The 17,221-nt window shown below is 47.5% G+C and overlaps 1 protein-coding gene across 11 annotated transcripts in view; it reads right to left on the bottom strand.

Annotated features, from left to right (window-relative positions):
* The window catches only part of Arnt2 (aryl hydrocarbon receptor nuclear translocator 2), a 113,900-nt gene extending 97,003 nt beyond the window's left edge, over positions 1-16,897 (bottom strand). For 2 of the 11 annotated variants that reach the window (XM_019207072.2, XM_033761127.1), the window contains exons 1-4: positions 14,989-15,101; positions 13,574-13,736; positions 6,309-6,423; positions 551-598 (exon numbers count right to left, since the gene is read on the bottom strand). In XM_019207072.2, the coding sequence (XP_019062617.1) occupies positions 551-598; positions 6,309-6,423; positions 13,574-13,736; positions 14,989-15,081 (419 nt within the window). In that variant the 5' untranslated portion in view covers positions 15,082-15,101. Of the gene's footprint in view, positions 1-550; positions 599-6,308; positions 6,424-13,573; positions 13,737-14,611; positions 14,654-14,988; positions 15,102-16,521; positions 16,684-16,839 lie in introns of those variants that run through there. The other 9 variants (XM_010621196.2, XM_010621199.3, XM_019207069.2 and 6 more) reach the window with 8 other exon arrangements.
* Positions 16,898-17,221: the final 324 nt, after the last annotated feature.

Consider the following 17,221-nt stretch of genomic DNA (forward strand, 5'->3'; position numbering starts at 1 on the left):
GTGGGCTGGGTCCACCTTATCCTCTGTGTCCTGAACATTTATAAGACCGCTGGCATCTATGGCCCAGGATCCCTCTTCAAAGAGGGGCCTGAAGACCCAGCCCATGAGCTGTCACACAGCTAGGGAGTAATGCACTCTTAGGAACTTGAAACCCAGGTCTGTGTCCTGCACCCAGAGCAGGCCACCCACGTGTCTCACATTTCTCTTTATTTTACTATAGAAAAAGAGCACTCATCTTTTAGTTTTTCCCAAACTTGAGCTCTAGGTCTATCTTTTCAAAAGGAATCATAACATGATAATCATTGTTTGACTTAAAAAGCAAAGAGGATTAAGAACTCATTATTTGACCTGTGGTTGTTTAGGCTGGGGCATGGCAGGGCTGCTAAGAGCTGGCTACCACTGGGCCAACCACTGGCACAGGAAGAGGGATAACCAAGAGGGCCCAGCTGTGGGCAAGAGTTCTCCCAGTGACAAAAGACACCAACTCTGTAAGATCCAGTGAGATGATCAATGGCTACTGACTTCTTTAAGGAAAGTGAAACAAACTTACCTTGAAAATTTACTGGGCCCTTCACCATCTTCATCATCGAAGTCCATTCTGAAAAGTCAAGGTCACAGGTGAGCACTGGTTCTGGGCAGACAGAACACTGGGAATCAGAGGAGCTCTGTTCCACCTGACTGCTGTCCAAGGCGCCCAACTTTTGTTGCTAAATGCAGTAACTCACTCTATAGTCACCACTCAGCTTCAAGACAGGAAAAGTCTTCAGCGTGAGTTCAAGTAGTTGCATGGTTATGCTATCCAGCACCTTGTCGCCAGAACCCTACACAGGCCACCAATATATTGCTGGGGGTGCCTATTGGAGAGGTGAGTGCTCTTTCTCCTACCATCTTTGGGGAAACCTGCCACCCTCCACATTTATTCTACATTGAGGCTTTCTTTCCTATATCTTATTTTTATGATCCTTAAAAGACTAAAAAAGCTTAAGGGGTTTTGAAAACCGGAAGATTTAAGGGTGATGAACAGATAGTAAGGAAAAGCAAACATTCTAGTGGTTGCGCTTGTGCTGGGGGAAACTGGGCAGGTCTTGAGTCTTGGTGAAAAGGACATTTAATGTAATTGACCTATAAAATCCATGACCAAACTAATAGGGCAACATGGCTGTCCCCCAAGTCACTCAAGTTGGTCATCTGCTTGTTAAAGCTCACCAAATGATTACTCAGCTTTTCATTTTACTGGGCCTTTCTATATAAACATTAAACAAGGTCTTGATGGAGACTTGTTTAACAATCCAAACTCTGCTTCTCAAAAGCACTAACCCTCTCTAATATCACCTAATAGTACCCCTGAAGGTTTCAGGGCAGAGAGGGGACTTCACTGGCATCAAATGAGTCCAGAGTCTTTGGGGGAAGAAAATGAGAAGAAGACAGCTGCTTTGGTTCTCTGGAATATCCAGGGTGTGGGGGTTCCCGATGGACTACGTGGGGACCAATCCCAAGGGATCCAAGCCAGAAGGACTCTGTTCTGCCTGCTGAGAAACACCCAGTGTGAACAGCTCATCCTAAGATCAGAAAGCCCCCCACTACACACAGCTCTGATGTCGGGTGGGCCCATGCTCCAGACATAAGGGCGGGACTTCAGTGGCTAAAAGTGATTTGGGGAAGGCACTATCACCCAGGCCAGCAGGAAACGGGCAGGTGGCAGAGGAGGAGCCCTCTACTCCGTGGAGGCCCCTGATGAGACAAACCATATGCACCAGACTTTAGGGTAACCTGGGGGACTTCGGGACTGAGACCAGGTAAGGCAAAAGAAAATTTTCCTTTTAAAAACAGTATTTTTTGCTTTGTCTGTGTCTTGTTAAATGTGCATTGCAGCCAGAGTTCTAATCCGGGCACGAATTTTTTCAGCCCCACTTGATGGAACCCTGCCAACTTGGGCCCACGGTTCCGGACAGGGGTGCGGTCCTAAGTGCTAAGAATAACAAAAGAAGTCAGATAATTGGAAAAGATGACTGTAATGATAACAGAAATACCTCTGCGCAAAGTGGGGTGGGCCAGAAAAGGAGAGGGAAAGGGATGAACAAGCAAAGCCCATCTCCCACCACCGGACATGCATCCCACCTTGAAACCTGGGAGCCAGGCTTTAGGCGCTGGCCGCAGAGTTTTCTGTGTTGCAGACAAGTGGGGGATGAGTGCATGAATTTTTAAATGAAGAAAATCTATAAATATTTTGCATAATTACCAAGCCTTTACCCGACCTTCCTGGAAATGACATCTGGGAGTTAACCACCGAAAACACTAACCAAATCCATGGGCGTTCTGCAGCACCACAGAGTCACACTGCCACCCAGTGTTCACAATGGGGAAGAGCAGTAATGCTGCCCGCTTCAAAACATCTGTGTTAAAAAGCAGCACGGGGAAAATTCCAAAGAGCTCGAGCAAGTATTTAACAAGCCTCTGATGGGAATGCGCCATGCAGTTATCTTTAAAGTCCCTTTCGGCTCAGGATGACAGTGACTGTGATCATCAGGCTCCTGTAACCCTCCCTTGTCAGCTTGCACATCCTTGGGATGTTTAGGGTTACCGACTGTCCCTGTTTTCTGAAGACTGAAGTGATTCAGGACTTCCACGCTAAAGCTGAGAGACCTGAGTAAACCAGGGCAGCTGGTCACCTCATTTTAGCAGAGACATATGGGGAAATGTGCTGTACGTAGGGGTCTTAGCGGGATAGACCCAGGAAGTCTGAAGTCCATCAAGAACCTGGAAACCAGGATTTGTCTATGAAAATTAGGAACCCGGATCTGTGTCGCCCCTGTGCATGTGTGAAACTCCATGTGTGCAGTGTCGGATTTAGTACGTGGAAAAGCACAACGTAGGAACCAAGCTAGAAGTTAAATCAGCACCCACGTGATCGTCAAATCCTCAGGAAAGCTCACTCCACCCCAAGATAGTCTCACTGGGTCATATGCAACACAGACAAAAAAAATGCAGCCAAGGTGGGATGACACACACCTGTAATCCCAGCATTCAGGAAGTGAAGGCAGGAGGACTGCAACTTTGAGCCGAGCTTGGGCCATTTGGTGACTCAGTGAGGCTCTGTCGCAAATGAAAAAATTAAATGGCCCAAGGATGTAGCTCAGTGTGAAGGCCCTGAGTAACAGATGTTGCAGAGGGGTGCGGGGTTACAAGTCCAAGGACACAAAGTATCACTCAGAGCAATACTTGCCAAGACACCACCTATGGGTCTCTGTCACCATACCCAACTCTATTTTTTTTTTCCTCATTGAGTTTATTGGTACAGTCTAGGTATACAGTACAGTTACATTCATTATTGGGATCTTGTACCTTCACATGATAGGTCTTGGTTCTCATTTTTCCCCCTTGTTCCTGCCCTCCCTTCACCCCCTGCTTCCCTCCCCATTTACATTTTATTTCCATTTTTTCATTTTCTCCTTTTTTTTCTTTTCCCTTATTACCTTTCCCCTACCCTTCCCACTTTCCCTACACCTTTAGCCCTTTTCTTCCTATTTCACACTGTCAATTCCCAACTCTATTTTAAATATGCCTACAATAAGCTATGCTTATTTCTTCTGCTATAAAAAGCATAAGTAAATCATCCTTTGCTTTATGTCTTGTATGTGTCTTTACTATACTGAAGCATCTGGATAATAAAGGAGAAATGAAAATGTGACTCCCAGCCCTACTGTATTCACATTAAAGAACCCAGGACAGCGAGCAGGCGACATAAGAGGATTTACAAGGTGAGCAGGATACCCAACCTCAATGTCCTGTTGCAGCACTACTGGGGCTCACAATGGACAGGACAGGCATTTCTGAGCACGCTGACAGTTACACCTGAGAGATGCCAATCTCCCAGTACCATCACTACTGCTTCCCCTGACCCTAGAGATGTGGATGCCTCACTGGCATCAGGAAAGCGACAGGACAGTGCACCCCAGTGACTTGCTGCAGCCTGTTCCTCCTCACAAGGAATCATGCTGGGAAGCATCGGAGCCCTCAGAACCCACCTGTCCAGGCACCAGGAGAGGCCACAGCTCTCTGGGACACTTACAGAGGAGGCCAGCAGGGCACATAAAGGATCTCAGTTCTGGGCCAGGGGCAGCCGGGGGATCCAAAGTCCTAGAGGGCCAGTTCTACCTGGCTTTAAAACACCACGGCAGGGTGGGTGATTGTCCTGAAAACTTGAGCCATCTCTCTGCCAGACAACCAAGCGCTGAGAGCGGAGCCCCAGCAAGGAGTTCGGTAGGGTGGGGGGAAGGTCGTTGTTTATGGCACTCCTCTCTCCCTGTGTCTCCCCTAGTGTACCCCACGATCTTGGGAGGAGGGGTTGGGGTCCACCATGCCGATGGATGACAGGGACAGCAGAGGGTGCGGGCCCCAGTGCAGGGTTATCTGCCTTTTGATGACTATGGCCCCCACTTGGGTCTCCTGTGCTCTGAGCTAAGTGTTCAGGAAGCAGCTGAGATTGCTACCAACGGTCTCCACCACAGCAATGGTGAACCTGATTGTAAAATTCCGGCAAAACTTATAAATATGTCAGATGCAAGAATTACTATGGAAACAGCTCTGTAAAAGCAGAAGTTCCCATGTTTAGACGCAGGATGCATCCCTAAATCACGCAGGCTTAGCAAACAGAGCCTTGGTTAACCTTCTCCTCCTTCATCCGCCTGGGAGAGGGTGCAACCCAGGCTGAGGACAGGGAGAACAGGCCCCCAGGGGTCAAGGTCAAAGGCACCATGCTGGTTCTCCCCCTGGATGCTGTGGCAGCAGGAGCTCCCATTCCCCTCTGTCTCTCACTTCTGTTGATGTTTTGCCTTCTTGCTCCAAGTAAAAACTGAATGCTGAGCTCTGCCTCAGCTTCTCTCTGCAAGGTCTTGTGCTGTGCACAGACCGACCCGTAGGGGAAAGGGCAGCACATGAGAGCGCATAACGCTTACAATAATTTTATAAACCCAAAATTCTAAAATCTCATGTTCGGATACCACATCACACATTCTTTGAACATCCCAGACCCTGCTGAGCTTAGCACTTAGCAAGAATAGCTGGTTAAAATGGGAAATGTGCTTTGCTGTGAGCCTCAAAGGCAAGCTACGGCTTTTACTACTGCTGAGCTGAGGAGCGCCACCTGGGCACCAGCACGACTCACTTCAGCTCCGCTGGCCCCACCATGGGGAAGTGACGTCATGGACAGAGGTCAGCTGCATCAGCAGCGAGCCAGTGTGCTGGGTCAAGTCACACTGGCCAGATCAACAGACTCAGTTCTGCAGCCCTTCGAACCCTCTCAATGACCATGGAATCTCAGAGCCCCCTTCAAGGATGACACTGCACACATCAGTTGTTTATTTCCTAAAATCATGATGCTGGGTGGCTTTTGCATCCTCCCCTTCCTCTATCCGAAGTGCTGATGCTTACCTTTGCCCTGACTCTGTCCCATTTAAGAATCACACTGGTTTAAGACTCTCTCAAGCTAAAAATGCTGGACCACTGAAAAGTAGGCCCAGGGATATAGCTGGGTGGTAAAGCTTCTTCCCCATGCCCTGGGCCCTGCATGCCCCCCAGGGCTCAGCTGTGAGAAGAGTGTTCTGCTCTACCTGAACAGCTGCAGTCACAGGAGCTCTGTGTTATCAGAAATTGCATTAAGAGGGCAGTGATTCAACTGCACAAGAAACTATGTTTATCAAATATGCCATTAAAAATAAAATGGACTCAGTGGGGAACCAGGCTAGTGGTATATTGAATCTGAAAATGCCAGTTCTGCTTTTCCTGCAAAATTCTGGCTGTTTGTTTAGGTTATCCAGCAGTAGAGGCAGCTTTCCAACTGCCAGAGAGTGGCCCCTTCAGAACCAGCACAGGCAAGAGCACTCGTCAGCAGCTGTGGGAGTTAAGCAGCACCCTGCAACAGCCTGGCCTTCAGGTGCTTCAGCTTATTCTATGAAAAGTCAGGCACCCTCAGGAGGGAGGAGGCCCTGGGGTGGAGCCTTTCTAGCTCAGCGCTGGAACTCAGCTGCACAGCAGGCTTGAGTGCCCAGGGCCAGAGGTAAGTCTCTCCCCTCAGAGAGACACACAGAGAGCACACCTCAGAGACCAACAAACAGAAGTCTCAGCAAGGTACCAAGGACCCAACACTTAGATGAAAATCATGTGCCTATTTAGAAATATTGCAAAATCTAAACAGGATGCAAACTGCTGAGTCTATTCTGCAAGAGAGGGAAAAACAATATTTTCTTAGCAGGTCAAGAGCCTTGCACAACATTAACTAAGTACAATTCCTGGAAGTGGAGGCTGCTTACCCAGAACGCCGCTTTCCTCCTCGGGCAGGCATGGCCCCGGCCATCCTCACCTGTCCAGAGGCCGCCATGGGGGCAACAGGCAACGTCACTGATCCAGGTATGTCGGAAGCCATTTCTGGAAGTCAGCAAAGACAAGAGATTTTGTCAATGTCAGAAAAACCCAGAAACAAGGAAGCAAGCTGCCTTGGGGTCCTGGCAGCACTCCTTGGAGGGGAGCCCAAGGCCAGAGTAATGCAACTGCTCAGCTATCACCCAGCACAGGGCTCAGGTGGGTCCTTCCTCCCTCTCTGGGCACTGTTTTTCTTCTCCAGAAAGGATACTTCAGGGCAGAACTCCCGAATTTAATGCTTGAATTAGTGGTTAGAAAGAACTACTATAGCATGGCAGCTCTCCCCAGGGACTTCTGCCTCAGGGTCACTTGGAAGCAGGTAAGATGGTCAGGAACACAGGCAGCATGGAGAGTCCTCCGGGGAGCCGCCACTGGTGCCAATCACTAGCACCGCATCCCCAGGTATCACAGCCCTGCAGCAGCATTGCTGATGCTCTTCCCCGCCCAGACACTGTGCTCAAGGAAAAGGCCAGTCCCCAACCACAGTCTGGACTCAGAAGCCCTGCCTGGCTCCCCATGAACAAGGACAGTGACGTCTGGGGCTCTGAAAGCATCAGGCCAGGCAGCACAGTGAGTCAGGGACCACAAGGGGCCCAAGTACCTGGCTCTCCCTTGCCAAGATGACAAATACTAGAGAGGAAGAAGGTAGCATGGATGAGGGCATTTCCTGTTCATCCTGGTCAACAAGGAAGCTCCTTGAGGCCACGTAAAGCATCCTGGTTTCAAAGAAACCACACTATTAAAGACAGCATGGCACTGCAAGCCCAGGACACCAGCGGTGCAGCATGACGTTCGGCTCCCGCCCTTTCCTCCCAGCAGAGCCGGAGTCATGGGACAGCTGTCCATAGTGAGGTCCAAAGACACCACGTCTAATAAACACATCAAAGGTCAGCTTGAACTTTTCCACTCACAAGTCCTGAAAGAGTTTTCCAACACTAATAAACAAAACCCTAACTCAGCTTCTCTGCCATGTTCACAAGCTTCGAGAATGTTACCGTTTTGTTTTTAACCACTGCACACAATGAGAAATATTCAGTAAGTCACACATGTGTAAATACCGAATAGTTTCTCTGGTGTGAATAAACTGTAATAGCACATAAGATCCTAATGAGATAATTGACAATGTGAAATGGGAAGAAAAGGGCTAAAGGTGTAGGGAAAGTGGGAAGGGTAGGGGAAAGGTAATAAGGAAAAAGAAAAAAATATGAGAAAATGGAAATAAAGTGTTTGTTAATGGGGAAGGGAGGGCAGGGACAAGGGGGAAAAATGAGAACCAAGACCTGTCATGTAAAGGTACAAGATCCCAATGATGAATGTAACTGTACTGTATACCTAAAATGTACCAGAAACTCAAAAAAAAAGAGAATATTCAAGGAAAACCTGCCCCTTTGACCACCATTCTCTCCCCATAGGCAAGCACTGTGCTGAGCTCGTAACAGCTGGACAATAGGAACAGTGATCCAACAGCTTTACCATTTGCACGCTTCTGATAAGCGTTTATCTTTTTTTTTTTTTTTTCTGAAATGGAATGCTAAAACATATGAAGTCCCAGAGATAAAGGACACAATCACTGCCAGGACAAACAGGAGTAGAAACAAAAGTCACCATTTCCCAAAGGAATAGCAGTTCCTTAAGGTCCTTCAGGGAAAAGGGTTCCATGGGGTCAAACTCTGGAGTAAGGAAAAGGCTGTACTTAAGGCCTGTTTCTTGGAGAGACCAACCTCCATTAAAAATGTATCAAGAAGTCCTCTATAAAGAAATTTAATTCTGATTGACTCCATGTATATCAAAAATGTCTCTAACTGTGGAAACTTAAAATTTATTACCTGCTGAGCTAAAGTTCCATACAACATTGGTTGTTTTTTTGTTTGGTTTGTTTGTTTGTTTGTTTGTTTTGAGACAGGGTCTTGCTATGCAGTTCAGGCTGGCTCTGTACTATGTAGCACAGGTTGACTTGGAACTCGCAGCAACCCTGCCTCAGCCTCTCGAGTTGCTGGGAGTATAGGCCTATGACACCAAGACTGGCAGTTGTAGTATTTTTTAAGACAACTACTTCACCTTCACCTCTGAGTTAAGAAAATTTTAGACTAGAATTGATCTTGGCCATCATCCTAACACACAGAAAGGTTCATCCTTCTCTGTCCAATTATGCTCCGGCTCAGAGCTAGAAAGCAATGTGTATTGTGTGTTGAATTTTATTTTGGGGAACAAAAATGCCAATTGTTTTTTATACAAACTGTAGAAAGTAAATCTCCCCAAAACCTTGGCTGGCACTGCAAGGGAGAGGTGATACTGAGGATCCAATCCTTTCCTCAAACAAATGCAGAGGACAGGAGAAGAGAGGCCAGGTGACCACAGCTGGTGGGGGACAGGCCCACTCTGAGGTCACCTCTGCATCTCTCTGGCTGCTCCCTCTGTGTAATTTGTCCACTTGGCCAAAGAGCAGCTTCCTGAGAGCAGCCCATAGCCAGCCTCTTCTGACCCATCCCCTGCACATACCCCAGTGCCTTCCCAGCTGAGGACAAGGACCACGTGCAAGCTGACAGGTGGACACAGGAGTGCTTACCTTGGAGAGCTTTTACACCGCCTGAGACATAATGAGCTCAGAGAGAAGCACGGTGTTTGCACGTGATCTCATGTGCCATGAAGCCAGAGCTCTGGGATACAGGAAGGGGAGCAAATGAGCTAAATGCACAGATGATATCAGCTAATCTGAAAACGAGAGGCTTAGCAAAGCCCACCAGAGGCATGAAACGGTCACTATCAGAGGGATGGCAGGTCTCCGTGCCCACACCATCACACAGTACTTCCTGAGGTCTGGCTCGCTAATGTTTTGTTGCTTCTTTAATAAACTACATTACGGCTTGTGTTTAGCTGTCCTCCCAAAACCTCATGCTTTTTCAGAGGTGGCTGAATCTAGTATGTGACTGATTTAAGATGGGGCTAGGCCTGAGGGCACTAGGATTAAGGGCATGAGTGCTATCCGCCCTAAGTAGTCTGAATAAGATAAAAGGGGCAGAAAGAGGCTGTTAAGCTCTCTTGTTGCTTTGCTGCTGTCTGTCTGCCATGAACTGTTGCCACTCTGCCAGCCTGCCTTGGAGCCAGCTGACTATGAACTGAAACCTCTACGAACTGGAAGCCAAATAAACCTTTCCCCCTTTAACTTTAGGTGTCAGTATTTTGTCTCAGCAATAAGTAACTAACACACTACCTTTGTGGTGTTCTGCTCGCTCCTCTACTGAGATCCAGAGTACCTTTCCTGCCTAACTGTATGATTCTTACAGTAAATTAAAGCAGTGTCCTATTTTCCGAAAATATTTCCAATCTGTTGCTCATTTTTTGTGTTGGAAGATTTTGTTTTGTTTTGTGGTCCTGGGGATGTAAGCCAGGGTCTCATGAATGCCAGGCAAGTGTTCTACCACTGAGCGTGCCCCCAACCTTCAGGCTGATTTTTTTTTTAATACTAGAGAAAATTTTAAGAAGACAAGATCAATGGTCCCAATTCCATTTATTCAGGAATCTTTTTCCCTGTAAGTTTTTGATGCTCCCTCACTTCTTTATTTATACACAAAACATGTCTGTTTCTAGAATATCTATTTCTTTGTCAAATATCTTGTTATCTATCCTTGCTGTCATATTTTATAGCATATTCGGTGACAGAAGTTTCACTAATATTCCCTCAGAATTCTTTGCACTTATTTCTGATACATTCTTCCATTTAAATTTTGATTTGGTTTAAGATATAAAGTTTAACACCCTTGAAATTGTTTTGCTAGAATGTATGAATTAATTTTACAACACTGTGAATTTTAAACCACCAACTGACATATCCCAATGGCTAAAGGGGAGTCCTGACTAAGTTATAAAGTTTTTTGTTTTCATCATGTAGGTTCCCAGAGTTTCTTGTTTGGCTTATTTCTAGGTATTTTGTGTCACTGAGCTGTGATGTCACATTTGTGCTGCGGTTGGGATCTTTTTTCCTGGATGTTTTTCTAGGTGACAGGTAGCTACAAAGACTGATCAACTGATGTGACCAGAAGCTCACATAAGTGTTGCCCTCGCTTCTCTGCGTCCTTTTGAAATATTCATGCCTAATTAAAAAATCTCTTGGGTCATTACATGTTTCCTGCCATTTCACCAAAAACATTTTCTTGAGGATAAATAAGAACTCTTTTGTCTGATCATCAAATCTTTCATTTATGCTGATAATTTTGTGAAGTCCTCTAAATTTTCTAAGTTTCCCAGTGTTACTGACTGCAATAAAATAACATTATTTCCCCCTTTTGAATAGTTACAGGTTTAATTTCTTTTTCATGTCTTATTTCATTGTCCAGAATGTTCAAGCAATAAGCGATAGTCAGTAATAAAAGCCTGTGATGGGGAAGGGTTCAGACCAGGGACTTCGCAGTCAAAGGTCTGACTGAAATCACAGCTTGAGCTCTTCCTGGCTATTGGAGTGACTCAGCCATCTGTGACTGTTCATGACAACTGCCTTACAGAGTTATTTTAAAAATTAGCCTAACGCAGTGCCTGGAATAAACACTCAATTGACAATAATTAGAAGTATAATTATGGCAATGGTAAGTGGCTTGCATGGTCCTAAAGTTTCACTGGAAGGAGCTGCAAGTTTAAGACAGACATTCTTTGGAATGACACGGAAATCTGTTCTGTGCCTGCTTTTTAAAGTTTATATAAGCAATGCCTGTCCCATTTTACTGAATGCCATGTTGTTAACTAAAATAGTTATTCTAGATACTAAATAAACAAAAAGATGCACTATATGAAGCTGAGATTCATCTTAAAGGTTACATTTTTCTCTAATGCTGGTTTTAAAATTCACACAAAAGTAAGACACACTTTCCCTCTTTCATCATCCACACTCATGTGCCAGCAGGGCCTCTCCTTCCCAACCCCACAGCTCTCCTCTGACTGATGCACACGCAAGCAAAGCCCCAGGGATTCCACCCAGGGGAGGTGGCCAGAGCAAGGTCCCCAGCCAGGCCAGAAGTGACATTCTCAAGAGGCAGGGCCTGGAACCGAGTGGAACAATGAAGGTGATGCTGAAAAGTCAGCCTGTGGGATTGCTCCAGAACAAAATTTCACACGGAAACAAAGAGAAGGGCAACCTGAGCAGAGCATGGTACAGGAAGAAATTGCCACGGGGTGGGCATCTCAAATCCCCCCAGGGTGGACACCTCAGGTCCCCACAGAGTGAGCAGAGGCCACTGTCACACCAGGAAACTGGGGTACAGGAAGATGGTCCAAGGACTCAATCCACAGTACCTGTTGTGTGTGTGGGTGGGTGGTGATGGGTGAAACAGAATTACACTAAAATCCAATTCAGTGGTGGGTGAATTTTCTACTGTACTATATTCAAACATTAGGGATGATATGAAAAACTGTGGCAGCTAAAGCAAAATTTGACCACAGATGCTATTAAGTTTAAAGAGAATAGTAAAATTATTATAGTTAATTTTTTTTTCAAAGATGATGGTCTTCTTTGGAGGACAGCTTGGCATCACAAATCAAGACATACGAAAGGGTTCAGGCTCCACAGGAGGGTCTGAGGATGATGAGGGTATATCTGTGTGTGTGTGTGTGTGTGTGTGTGTGTGTGTGTGTTATGCACAGAAAAAAAAAGACAGGCCACTAGGTAAAGTACACTGATGTGTTAAACATAGCTATTTCAAAAATTACGGATGGTTTGTTTCCTCCCAAAAGTTCTTTGTCTTTTTTGAATATCCTAAGAGTTTTTTCCCAAAGAGCCATGTATTATTTTACTGTTAATTAGTGGTATGTTAATAGAAAGATCACAAATAGAATAATAAATACTCCCAAGCTGTTTCACATAGAAGGCACAATAAAAAGCATATGTAGCTGGGTAGCCAAAAGTAATGAAGAGATAGAAACAGAGGAAGGGGAAACTCTCAGTAACAGGAGTGGTCCAACAGTGGAATGGATTGCTTCACATGAGGGTAAATTTTTGTGTACACCAAGACTGATATGAGCGCTGTTATGGCTTGGGCACAAAATGTGTATGGAAGGCTTACTGCCCAAGGCACAGGGTCCAGAGAAGCGGCTTTGGGGAAATGATCGGGCTGTGCTACAATCTCAGGAGACCAGGTTAATCAACTGCTAGTGCATAACCGAATGCCCTGTGGGCAGGTGGTGGAAACTAGGAGGTGGCCACACAGGATGAGCAGGTCACCAGGGACACACCCAGGAAGGGTGTGACTCATCCCTAGCTCTTCCTCCTCCACCACACACAGCCACTGCCATGATGCACTGCCTTACTCCAGGGCCAAAGTACTAGAGCCAGCCAATCATGGACAACCTCTGGAGCCTTGAGCCAAAACAAACCTTTCCTGTTTTAAACTGTTTTTCTCAGGTATTCTGCCACAGCAAAGGAGAGCTGACTCGTGACACAGGAACCACCTGTGTCCCCAGCACCTGCTGCCTACCTCACTGGGCTTTACATCCATCCACCATGAGGCAGATGTGACTCAGGCAGTCCCCAGGGCCAGTCACACCATGCCCTGGCCACACAGCAAGGATGGTATGGCAGCATCTCACAAGGCTTCCACCCACTGGAGGATCTTCACCCTTCATGATGCCTGGGCGAGGCCAGGTGGCCTGACAGACCACAGTCCAGTACAACGAAGGATGCCCTTAACACTGAGACTCGATCACAGCCTAGATAGAAGCTGCACTGTGCACAGGAAATGCTCTTGCTGAGCAGTCCCTCCATCTAGTTGTGGGTCATGGGCAAGCTACCAAACTTCTCTAGCTTTCGGGTGCCTCAACTATAAACAAGGGAAACACAGTTATCCTGAAGATGGAAGATCATTTATTTGTGATGTTTGGCAAAAGTAATTTTCCCTGTCTCCTATTACTGTTCTCTAAGAAAAGTATGATTTTGCAAACAGACATCGTGTGCATGTTTGTATGTCTGTGTCTGTGTGTGAGAGATATGTTTACATAACCCCATGCACATAACAGCCCTGTGCCTCGGTTTCCTATTTATAAAATGGGACAGTAACAGTCCAGATGTTCTGCAGTAATGAGGATCAAATAATCAGCATGATGCCCGGAAAAGCAAGCACATGTGTCTGTGGGGTGAAGAAGCACACAAACACACCTACTGTTAATTTCTTACCTTGACAAATGGAGTCACTTCTGACTTTGTTTTTCTGGCTCTGATTCACAAGGTTGCAGGAAGGTAACACCCATCTCGGGCTTGGGGAATGCTGTGGCCAAGGGGTCAGAGCAGATGCTGCACCCCCTGGGCTGCCTCTCTGCTGCTCTGGGGTTTGGCCAACCTAACACAGGGATGCAGGTCACAGGCCAGGTCTCAGCCCCTGAGGTGCAGCAGTGCTGAGCTGGGAGTCTCCTCCCCACTGCCCAGCCTCCACCCCCAGCCATGTCTCAGGGCTTCACACATACGTAAATAAATACATATAAACATACATACACCACACACAACATCTACACCACACACATACACTGAACATGCACATACAACACATACATACACATACCTCGTACTCACCTCACACATGCACACCTCCCTGGACGGGACATTTCTCCTACCTACTGAGGGCTTCGCTGAGTGGGAAGGGGCACCTGCCTTGTCTGCCCAGGGACCCCACAGCCTCCAGTCATCAAAGGGCACCCAAAAGTTCCCCTCTTGACTCCAGCACCCAGTGAGAGAGTCAAGCAGAGTCCGTCCAGGTTCAAAGCCAGGCTCCAAGGGACAGGACAGGAACAGGGGCGGGACACTCAGTGACAGGGGTGGTGACAAAGGATAACACACCTCAACCCACACATTCACACCCACCCTGAGCACAGACGTGGAGGTCTCCTTTGCATGAGCACTATGGGACAGTGCGATCTGTCCCCACACAGAGGAGCCCCCCGAACCGCTATCATTGCAGGGCCACATCTGGGTCTGACATTCATACTCAGCTGCCCCTGCCTTTCTGCTTTGAGCCTCTGTCCTGGTTTCCAGGTGCCATGTCCCTGGCCTCCTGCCTATCCTCCTCTGGTCCCCCACAGCCACTGTGGCTCTGCTAGTAGACCCCAGGCAGCATGCACAGCCTCCTCCCACACGCAGGCCTGTGGCATCTACTCCATCTCTGTGGATGACCCCCCAACTCTGTTCCGGGTCCATCATCACCTCCAAAAGTCTCCCTACCTGGTTGCTGCAGCTGGCCTGCTTCATGCCACCAAGTCTTCCTGGCTATGCCCTCCCAGAGGGGACAAGGTCAGCCCTGAGTCCTCTCCTGTCCTAGTCCCTATGTGCAGAGCTCCCTGTACCAGTCACCCAATCCCTGTTTCACTAGGCTGCTGCCCACCCCGTCTCCAGGCTCCAGCCACACTGCCCTACTAGTCTATTGAACACACCACGTTCTCCCACCACCCCAACCCAGGGCCTTTGCATATGCTCTGTCCTCTAACAAGAAAACTCTCCCCGCTCTTTACCCAGCTCACTCCTCAGCCATTCAGATTCAGTACCAATATCACTTTTCAGAATGCCTGTTTCTGAGCCCCCAGGGCTCATTCACACCATACCTGTGCTTCCCTGAAGGAGTGACAGTCACAGCTGCCCATGTGAGAGATGGCAGGGCAAGAATGGTAGAGCCATAAAGAGGAAGGAGATGACATCACCGCCTCAGAATAACAGTGTGTCAGCATCAGGACCCAAAAAGGGAAAATTCGAAAACACCCCGGTCACCTGATCCTCCTCCACTGCACAGGGAAAAAAGTCAAGAGCAGGAAGAATAACAGGGTGTGCTGCTGCCTGTGTCCTCCTCCCCTGCGCCCAGGCTGGTGCTGGGCGAGGCAGCAGGTAGGCTGAGTGTGCAGCCTTTGTCCTCCCTATATCCCAAGGGCCACAGCCCACAGAAGCCTGTTTCTGCTCCTCACTTCATAACCACCTGACTCAATTTCTCCATCTGTTCACCAACTAAGAAATGCAGCTGACAGGACACTTCTCCCTTCCATGGAGGATGCTGCAAGAAAGCAGGGCCTGTCTGGGCTATGAGCAGCATCTGCGAGGCTTCTATTTGGAGCCAAGGGCTTTGTGAAAGCTGCACAATTAGAGATGGAAGGATCAGTCCAAGACCAGCGTGATGCAGACGTGTGGCTGGGTGATCTCATGCTGTGAGCACCTGCTGGAGAGACTGGAGATGCCTGGGGACCCGAGAAGGCTTCCTGGAGGAGGCCACACCTGTGCCAACTCAAACAGACCTCAGCGGCCCCACGGCAGGAGCGAGCACAGTATAAAAGACACTCTTCCCAAAATATGCCTTTGACTGCTCCAGAATTTCTCAGCAGACTCAGGAGACTTCTTGCTTGTGTCCCACCCTGGAGCTTTCTGGCCCTTTACTCTAGCTGCAATCCCCCTCTTCAAATGCACCTGCTGTAAACAGCACTCAGCTCAGGTCCCTGCTCATAACAAGGGGCAAGTGTACAGACAGACAGAAACATCTGCATCCACAGCAGCCAGACCCATGCAAAAGCTCCCCCACCCCAAGCTGGGCTTCCCACTGTACAGGGGGAAGACTGCCCTTTCTTCAGCAGAGTGGCAGTGGGGTTTCAGGCTCATTCTAAAAGCAACACAAGCTGAAGATTTTGCAAGATTCACCACAATACAGAAAGCATGTCTGGCTTATGAAGCAGCATCCAGCTAGAGACAATTTCACATTTCAAACACAGACATATTGTGCAGAATTCCTATATCAAGGCATAGGCAGAAAAAATCTGGAAAATGGTGAAACTTGAGAGCAGTCAGATGAACAGAAGAGGAGGAAATGAAAAGACATCTTGTGCCTCCCACTCTTCCATGTGAATTCAGATAAGAAAAATATTGTTTGATCCTCATACCTTGATCTCCACACTGGGAAGAACAAATGACATGCAAACTTTCACAGTGCGGCCACATACGATATTTAATGAGCATTCAGATAAACAAAAAGCAAAAGGCTCTCTCCATGGGTGGGAGAGGAGGAGAGGCAGCCAACCAAGGAAAAGCAGTCTTCCCAACATCCAGCTCTCTCGGAACAATTTTCTTCCCAGAAAACACATCACATAACACAGCCCTACCTTCTCAGAAGGATTAAGCAAAGATCCTTCTTCCTTGTGACCAACACCTTCTTAGCAGAATCTGCTCTCCGAATAGAAGAAATGTCAGGAACCTCTGGGAGGAAATGTGGCTGCATTTGTATTCTGCTCAGAAAATGTCATCACAGATCTGTTTACCTTAACTGTGGACCATGATTCAGCCGTGACAACTGTCTTGCATACTGATCAATTTATTTGCAGCAAAATTTCCAGCATTAACTGCTTAGGTTCTGAAAACCCGTTTCTTGGATTTCCTGTGCAACCATAACAAATACATACTTGGAATATCTAGATTCTTACCAAAAGGTTTCCAGGAGAGACCAGGAAGGATTTTTCTTGACATGTACACAGGCAAGGTCCCTTCCACTTCTGGATGGGAGGCAGGACAGGCAGCTGCCCAAGGCTTTCTCAGGGGTTGGACTTTCACAGCATTGATGTACAGATCAATCGTTAGCCTGGGCGCCCTGGACCCTGGGCCCAGGTCGTGGCTAAGCCATAACCAGCTATGTGGCCCTGTCTATAATGATCCACCCCACAGGAGGCTGAGCCCAAGGCTCTGCAGTAGGACCGGAGGCAGCAGAATTGGGAAGGGGTGGCTGCTGAGTCCCAGAAAGGAGGCAGGGTCAGAAATACCTTCTTCACAACTGACTCCGAACTGGACAGCACCCTGGTAGCTGTCCAG

The sequence above is a fragment of the Fukomys damarensis genome, unplaced genomic scaffold (genome assembly GCF_012274545.1).
Source record: "Fukomys damarensis isolate Sample0158 unplaced genomic scaffold, DMR_v1.0_HiC HiC_scaffold_7, whole genome shotgun sequence".
Taxonomy (NCBI): Eukaryota; Metazoa; Chordata; class Mammalia; order Rodentia; family Bathyergidae; genus Fukomys; species Fukomys damarensis.